Source organism: Podarcis bocagei, assembly GCF_964188305.1.
Source record: "Podarcis bocagei genome assembly, chromosome: 9".
Classification (NCBI taxonomy): Eukaryota; Metazoa; Chordata; class Lepidosauria; order Squamata; family Lacertidae; genus Podarcis; species Podarcis bocagei.
In genome coordinates this window covers 58,728,598-58,737,705 of record NC_138134.1, presented here as the reverse complement: position 1 = coordinate 58,737,705, position 9,108 = coordinate 58,728,598, and the positions used below count along the sequence as shown (strand labels likewise).

The following is a 9,108-nucleotide window of genomic DNA, read 5'->3' as shown; positions in this document are numbered from 1 at the left end:
TTGTTGGCATCTGCCTGTCTGTCTCGAGAGACAATGGAGGGCGACTCCAGGGGTGAAGTCAAACCGCTGTGTTAACAGCACCAAAGTGACCTTCTTGGGGTGCAAGCCTGTGTGCGTGGAGGTCCTGGGCAACAAGACCCCCCTCTCAGTCTCTTTGAAGTGGTCCAAAGGAAAGCAGAGCAATATGCTTTGCACCAACTTGGCTGTAGGATTTGCTGGAAAGAGGCGTACAATGTGCCATCCAACTGCCAGCAATACACATTTGTACATCCTTGATATGGGCATTGGGAGGAAGCCCAGCAAACCAACAGTGTGTGAGGCTCTCTGGAGAGTTATTTCACTTCTGCAGTGAAGCAAACTTCCCCTTGAGGAGTCAAGCCGGGGGCAGACTGTGAGGAAGTGAAGCGCCGGTGATAGGAGCTGCATCAGTTCAGCTTCTGTACCCTATACTTAGTGGAGAAACTTCATAGCAAGCCTTTCCAGGCATCTTCTTTGGCAGAGCTGCTCTGGGTCTGCTTCTGCCTCCACCTGCTCTTCAAAGAGGGAGGGATAAGGTCTCACCCACCAAGGGGACAACAATGGCTGCCAATTCAGGTGGGTGCTGCTGCTAGTGCAATATAAGTCTATGCATTGAGATGGAGGGGAGGCAATGTTTACTAGGAAGTACATCCCATTGAATTCAGTGGTACTTGCTTCCAATCAAATCTTTTTCAGATAGTATTATTCTTCATGGTTTCCAGGAATAGATATATTTAGCAATTTCTGTTCCCTCCATTTCTCATTTTCTCAATCTCAGATTCAGTTATCTACATTTATGCAGCAATTTGTGAATTTTGCTTATGAAAATTCACCAGCATTTTTGTGTGAATTTCTTCCAATCAACACATACACAATTTCACCTGATATAAAGCATTTTTAAATGTTAGTTCTACTAATGTATGCATTTATATGCACTCTTTAAACTAGCTTTATGCATTTATTCATTTTTGTACACATTATGTGGCTGGGGAACAGCAATGCAAATTTCAAAGCATGGCAGTGTTTGGTTGGCATCTTGTTTCAGAAAGTGTGAACTAAGTTCCCCTTTAAATGTGAACTTAATCAAATTTCTCCTCTATCCCTAAGTACCTGAACCTCACTCCATGGTGGGGTGGGGTGCGGGGAGATGATGCTCCTCTGGACTTTCCAGTAAGGAAAATAGTGATGGAGATAAAGGCATTAGATTAATGCTGTTTGGAGGTATAATTTGGCTTCCTGAGAGTTACCAGCTGCCCCTACTGCATGTGCCCAACCTAGAAATACAAGAGGTGTCAAGGTGGAGTTGGGAAATAAATAAATCACTGACCCTCCATCCATCACTCCAATCTCATAGTGGTCCTCCAAAGAAAATGCACTGGTGACAATGACATTAAAGACAGAAGTTGGAAGAGAAAGGACAAAAAGGGGACAGCTGTGATGCCAAGAGATAATAATCTCTGCCAGATATTTTCCAATACTGTAGTCCTTTTCTGGTTTGCACATTTTCTTGGCAGTTTAAACATATGTATTTAAAAATGTATTCTTAAGAGAAAACACACACACACTTAAATACATATTAAAACACACTTAAAAAAGGTATTTTGAGTTCTTTTTCAAAATGGCAGATTGTTGTGGATATGGAAGGAATGGAAAGATGGGTGGAAATTTTGAAAATGACACAGGTAGGAAACAGATTCACCCATCGCCAGTCAATTCAGAGTACAAATATTTTCCACTTTCTTGACACTATGAGTACAATAATGACTGGAAGTTAATTGGACAGAGATGATTAAGGTGCTGATGTTAAGCTGGGATTTGGCTGATTTGCTGGCTCCTCAGACACTAAGGCAAAATCGATCCTGTCAGAACTATTCACTATTTAGTGCTCTCTGTGCACCACAGAGCAGTCTTCACAAACTGGTCTCCTCTAGATATTTTTGACTACAACTCCCATGAACCCTAGCCAGCATAGCAGATGGGAGTCGCCGTCCAAAACTTCTAGAGGGCACCAAGTTTTTGCTGAAGGCTTCCATAGAGGTTGTGGCAACGGCTAAATAGATCCTCCTTTCCCAGGGTTTTTGAAAAACCTAAGGCAAAAGAGACCCCACACCTGCATAAGACTGTGCTAGGTTGTTAGCAGTAAGTCATCTCTTGCAATCAACATTGAAAGGCAGTCTTGCGTACAAGCACCCCAAAGTACAATGATCACAGTGTTCCACATTTTCAAAACCACAATTCAGGACATAGTAATTTGCATTCTTACTAAATGTGAATCCTTTCAGTTTCAAAAATGTTCATGTGATGTACATTTTAAGTGACACTGTAGCCACAAGGGAACTGCTTTCCCATAAGTAGCTCTTCTGCTGTACAAGTGTGATATTTTAAAAACTGAGTCATGTGGCGGAGGCCAATTATTTGGATATTCTCCATAGAAAAAGAATCTCCATCGTTCTGTAATTAGCAATTCTGTTCAATATCCGGTAGCCTGTAGGTTCAGCCCAGGCAGTCAATAAGATCCAGATTCCAGTTGTCAATTGGGCTCCTGGAGAGACGACAGAGCATTAGGCTCCAAGGCAGAGGCCTGCCCAGGGGTGTAGGAAGGGGGGCGCGGGGGTGCGGTTCGCCCCAGGTGCCACCCTGACAGGGGGTGACAAAATGGCCGGTGGCACTGATTGCAGGGGCTGTAGCACACACGAGCCACACATCTCAGAACCCACAGGCTCCACACTGTCCACTGGCTGCCTCCCCCCCCCCCCGCAGCTGTAGGGCGGTTGAGGCCCCACAGTGCACCCCATCCTGTCCCTCCCTAAGGGTGCCCATAGGGACGGCATGGGGCACGTGGCACCCATAAGGAAGGCACAGACCATGTCATCCCTATGGGCACTGCATCCCACCCCTGGGCAAGCTGCCCCAGGTGCCCAAAAGGCTTCCTCCGCTGCTGGGCTTGCCACTTTTTGAAAGAGGTGGAGCCTGAGAGTGGGTTCTCAATGTCAAAGCATCAAAGACTTTAGTCTGGTCTGGAGCATTACCAGAGCAAGTCGCTCACTGGCAGGTCTCCTTGCTGTTCTGTGCCCAGTGCACTCTTCTTCAAGAACTAAAGAGGCTAGGATCACATTTTAAGGGCTCTCGAATGAAGCTCAAGGGCAACTTTTTGAAATGTGAAAGTGACGCTTGCCCTGTGCTTCTTGACTGTCCCTTGAGCACCCCCTTTAAATTGGAGATATACATTCCTTGGCTTTTAGTTGGAGTTATTTGCTGATCATGCTTCAGACATTTAACTTTAAAACCCCCTCCATAAGCCTCAGAATGATAGGGCAGGCAACGTTGTCCTTGGCTTTGTGCCAGGCCATTGTCCCAAGAATTTGGCTCTTTGGCTCCTTTATCAACAGGGATCCTTGAAAGTTATCTGGAGTGAAGTCATCAGAATTAACCTTTCAGCAAAAGAGTTATAACAGAAGGCTTTTAAAAGAGAATACTTTCATTAAGTAGGCAGTCTCTAAGGACAAATGGCTATAATGTTTCCTTAAACTAAATGAATGTAACTGGCATTAATGAATAACAGTGTGACTTTAACCTAAAGTGAGTATTATTGCACATTTATAGTGCAGAAGAATGAGTTATTTGTCCCCAGGCTGAGTCTGTCCAGTCCAGCCACCAGACTCAAAATAGGCAATCACCACATGAATGCAAAACACAGTTGCCTTTCTCACTTACGGTACTTCTAAGGCTGCGACAATGTCTCTTAAAAAACTGTGTGGGAAAGGCCCCATTGCCTATGATTTGGATGGGCACACTCATTTCTGTTCATAGCTTTTGAGGATTTTTGAGCGCTTCGAAAACCTGGGAAACCCTGTCCGTTAATCAGAAGCAATATATTCAGATAAGTTCTCAATACCTTCAAGAAATGCATGCAAGGGCTCATGGGATTGCACAAGCTAAGCCTGTCTCTCCAGGTGCTATGGTCATCCTCTTCTTGCCACACATTTGGCACATGTGAGGGGGGACTCTGTGTAGGGGTGTTCCAACGTGTCTTTGTAGAATTCTTGCCCATAAGAAATCTAAGATCTGTCCTAATGTATCAAAACATGCATAGAGCTCCTTCTGATGCATTCTAAATGTGACACTGGCAGGGCCGTGGCCGTGTAGTCCCATGAGCCCCTCTTTGGGGAAGCATCTGAAACCCCCCTACATGACAGTGGTGTCCCCATGACATCATTTTCCATTTCCATAACAATGGCCTCTCTCTAGACTGGAGCAAATTTGCTGGAGCAAATTTCATCCAGTATTTTTTTTATTACATGTTGCAATTATGAGAATGTGTCAAATGTAAGATATCCTGTACTGATAGCTTTCCTAAGGATAAGTAACACACAGTCCCATACTCTGCATATTTATTTTATGCAGGTGTAAAGACAATTCACAAAGACAATGGCAAGGCTTAGGATGGATGAAAATGTTGATTTTGTTTTCTCTCAGTTCCTTATTTTTTCAACCTTATATTATTCAGTCCTCCACATCAGTTTGCAATTTATTTATTTATTTATTTACAAAGTCCTTGTGAAAGTTTGTCAATATTTATGAGTGAATTTCTCCTGCTACATGCATTTTGCTATTTCTCCTGCTATACACAATATAGCTTTTTATATTTTCCCTAATATAATGCAGTTTTGTTATTTTCACTAATATATGCATTATTATAGCATATTATAGTATATCTGTTTTGGTACATGAAATCTGCAGAAGTTTTAGTATACCTTACTTGGCTGGAGAACCACACTGCTATATTTGGATGTATGAATTTTGAAAGACAGCCATGTTTCAAAAAATGCGGATTTTATAAATTCACTTTCAACTGTGAAGTGAATCAAATCCTCACGACCATCCCTAGTTGAGGGCATCTGGTTTGGAAACATTAGTGGTTCAGCCATAGGGCTATTTTGCACTTGGCTCTGTGGTACATGGACCCCCAGGGACCTAGTAAATAAGCAAAGGAGATCCTGAAAGCCTGAAGTCTGCCCATGCCTGGAGTATAGGATTGTAGCTTAACAGTGCAATCCTATACATGGATTGCCTACTCAATAGCAAGTCCTAGTTCTTTCAATTGTCTCTGTAATTTTGGTACAACTGAATGTGCTCTGTAAATAAATCCAAAGCATACATAATGACTCATCTTTTATGACATCCATCTTCAGTGCACATGAGAGGCAATGACAGAATACTTCACTAATGGTTATGCCACACTTGAGTTACTGTTTCTCACCACCTTCATGAAGATAAATGTCATAATCACAACAGCCAGACATCAGACTTACCTTGTTTTGCATAGTTTTTCAATCTAGAAACATGGTCACAATTTTAAAAAGTCGGTAATTAAAATTCTGATGCTTAACTGTTTTAATCTGCATCTTGGAACAGAAGTCAAGAGTGTTTAAAGGTAAAGGTAAAGGGACCTCTGACCATTAGGTCCAGTTGTGGCTGACTGTGGGGTTGTGGCGCTCATCTCGCTTTATTGGCTGAGGGAGCCGGCGTACAGCTTCCGGGTCATGTGGCCTGCATGACTAAGCTGCTTCTGGCGAACCAGAGCAGCACACGGAACCAGAGACCTTCCCGCCAGAGTGGTACCTATTTATCTACTTGCACTTTGACGTGCTTTCGAACTGCTAGGTTGGCAGGAGCTGGGACTGAGCAACGGGAGCTCACCCCGCCGCGGGGATTCGAACCGCAGACCTTCTGATTGGCAAATTTCTAGGCTCTGTGGTTTAACCCACAGTGTTTAGCATGCCCTCAATCAGGGTTAGGAAATCACTCAGGGGGCTAACTTTTGGAATGCTGCATAAATGGAGAACTGTGACCCTCCAGACATTGTTGGACTATGATTCCCATCATCCCTATCCACTGATGAGGCTGATGGGAGTTGTAGTAAAAAAAAATGTCTAGAGGGCTATGGCTGCTCAGTCTCATTCTCTGTGTAAAGCCTCTCCCATTCATGTAGCTGCATAGCTCCATTGTTGCTCCCATTCTGGTCTGGCTACAGCTAGAAACCTTGGCTCATCCTCATTGTGTACTTGCATAACACAGAAGTAACATTAGACCTTTAGCAAGGTGTATGCAAGGTGCGGGCTGCACTTTCCCTGCAATCTGGCCCATTGTGTGACAGGGAGCGAGCACACACTATTCCTCCCTTTTCACCCAATGCACCAACAATGCCTTTACATTTCCAAACATGGAAATGGAGTGTTCAAATGCCACCTGCACTGTGCCAACACAGAGATGAAAATCTCACGGCTGATTTACAAGCAGCCATTTTCTCCTAGGTGATTCCTATGTGAATCCTTGGTGATTCAGACATTCCGTTCCCACTGGTACACCTGGGGGTGATGACCAGACATGGCCCATTGGATGGGCTATGCACACCTTTCTCCACTCCACCAAGTGGACCAGAAATGAGATGTATTCTCCGTTCTGGCTCTATGTAAAACTGGAGTTAGCATGAAACATATGCTATTTACACACTTGCTTTGACCAGATTCCAAGAATTACGCAGGCACTGGAAACAGCTATGTGGAAACAGGACCTAAAACTCAACTGTATGAACTCAGCCATTTCTATGTAGTACTGGAGATCAGATGCACACTCCCGTGTCTGCAGAAACTGCCCTAGTTATCTGAATGGAAGTCACTGACTTAAACCCGTACCTGTTCAAAGTTCTGAAGAGGGTTCCTTTCAGATTTACCATTTGAAGTCTGCAGTGTTTACTGTATCATGCAAGGCGCAAGTGATTTTTCTTTTTAAAAAGTTGTGAATTAGAAAATAAAATAATAATACAATAAAACAAAATAAAATTATGCTGTCTTGGGAGAATAATAAACCCAGCTTCAAAACTGTCGTGCCATTAGTAACGGAAAGAATATGGAAATGTGTGAGAAATTCTTACTTTACTTCAAACACTGTACATTTTATCTTAGGACTTCTGTGTTCTGTGTCATTCTAACCTCAAAAGGAAGGTCAATTCCTGTGGGTTGGTGTGTGGGGGAGGGGAGAGATAGAGCTGTCGCCATCCTCCAACTTTCTGTGTTACTGGAAGTAGGAAACACAATGCATGCTTTTAAATTAGCCCTATTAGACATTTATTGTTTGAGACGCCTGAGGATGGAAACGCCCCAACATCTTTAGCTCTCTGATCACAGACTGATTTGAAATCTTTTATCAGTGCTTATTAAGAGTCACAATTTACTGCTTTGATTTTCTGTAGATTACCTGTCTGGGTGTAATGAATAGATATGTTCATTATATGGCTGAGTTCCAGAGAATGACCTCAATAATGCACATGAGAAACAACATTAGTTATCAAATAGCATTCTAAAATTGATCTCTTCATCAAAAAAATCATTTAAATTAGAAGTTTAGTATTCTGAGATACAATTAAACTACTATATACCTTAGAGAGGTACAATTTCCAGAGCTCTCGGGGAAGAGGGATTGATTGTTAAACCACTCAGAGAACTGTAGCTCTGTGAGAATAGGAGTTTCTTAAGAATGCTCATTGTGAAATATTTTTATTATGTTTGCTCATTGTAATTTCCTAGAACCTAAGTCTGATGTCACAAAAGATCTGATACAAGACAAGATTTAGAGTTCATAGTCATAAATGCAAATATTCTCCTTAAAATTCGCAAGCTATAATGTCGTGCTTCCAATAATTGTACAATTATCCCCTTTCTACGTGCTTCATCTTGGAAAATCCAGTGGTTTCACTGCATGAATAGCTGACTCTAGAGTAGTCCCACATATGTCAGACCCTCTAAATGTCCCTGTTTTCCAGGGACATCCCCGATTTAGAGAAGCCGTTCCAGTTTCTGATTTGCTCCTGGAATGCCATGCTTTTCCTTAGGATGTCCCTGTTTTCATTGGAGAAATGTTGGAGTGTATGGAATTATCCAATATGCCCCGCCCCAAGCTGTATGAAGGCAATCCTATATAAGGAAGTTTTTAAAAATGTTTGATATTTTATTATGTGGCTGGGGAAACCCAACCAGATGGGCAGTGTATAAGTAATAAAATAATAAAATAAGAATTATGTTTTTATATGTGTTGGAAGCTGCCCAGAATGGCTGGGGCAACCCAGTAAGATGCATGCGAGGTATAAATAGTGAAATTATCATTATGGAAAGGGATGTCCCTATTTTCATTGGAGAAATGTTGGAGGGTATGATACGTAAAGAGGATTTTAATTAAACAACTGCTACAGTGTTTGCCAAGGAGCAACTCTTGGTCTGTTAAACTCTTAATGACTTGTTGTCATGGCGGAAATGGATTGGGATAGTCAGATTCAATCCCTAAGTTGTTCATAATTTCATCTCTAAAACCAGACTAATCATTTGCCCCCCCCAAGTGATAATTATGTAATAAAAAAGAAGCTAGCTGTTTAAAATTAAGACACAACCAATAAAAGAAACCAAAAGAAGTCTCAAAGAAAATAGGGCTTCCAATGCTATCTCTAAGTATCAGAGTTTGAATTGTTCTCTTGTAGATGCTTTCAGAAAATTTGTCTTGGTTTCAAGCTTTCATGACAGAAAAATAAAAGTCGTGTCAGTGGTTCAGTTGTTGGAAACGATAATTATAACAAATGTTTGTTTGTTTGCTGATTTACTCAAACCGAGGTTCTGGCCCACTGTCTCTAATAAAAAAAAACTCCAGTTAAATTTCATACTTGCTTTCTGCATTTGTAGCTTTGTAATCTTATTGCTGAAGGCTTTCAACCAGTTCTGTTCACAGATCAAGATTAACCAATTTTAGAAAGACTGAATCTAATTTTTACTAGACTTCATCAGCTGCAACTTGAAATGACTGAAGTGGGGGCAATATATTTTCTGTGGAAGCATTCAAGGCAGCTGCTATATATGTTAGCTTTTAAATAATATTCTTTTCTGCTAAGAGTACATTCAGTAGAGTTTAGATATGTTTATGCATTTGCTTCATTTATTGCTGATTTTTCAGACTAACTATAGTATAAATCAATCATCCAATCTTTTCCATCTACTTCACCCTCGAGACAATAAATTCCCGGAAGCCATAGCGATAGGGTTGTAT

At 41.7% G+C, this 9,108-nt stretch overlaps 1 protein-coding gene across 1 annotated transcript in view; it reads left to right on the top strand.

Moving 5' to 3' along the window:
• Positions 1-421: 421 nt before the first annotated feature.
• The window catches only part of BANK1 (B cell scaffold protein with ankyrin repeats 1), a 172,828-nt gene continuing 164,141 nt past the window's right edge, over positions 422-9,108 (top strand). Inside the window, exon 1 of the mRNA XM_081209344.1 lies at positions 422-594. Coding sequence (XP_081065470.1) covers positions 579-594 — 16 coding nt within the window. The 5' untranslated portion in view covers positions 422-578. The remainder of the gene's footprint in view (positions 595-9,108) is intronic.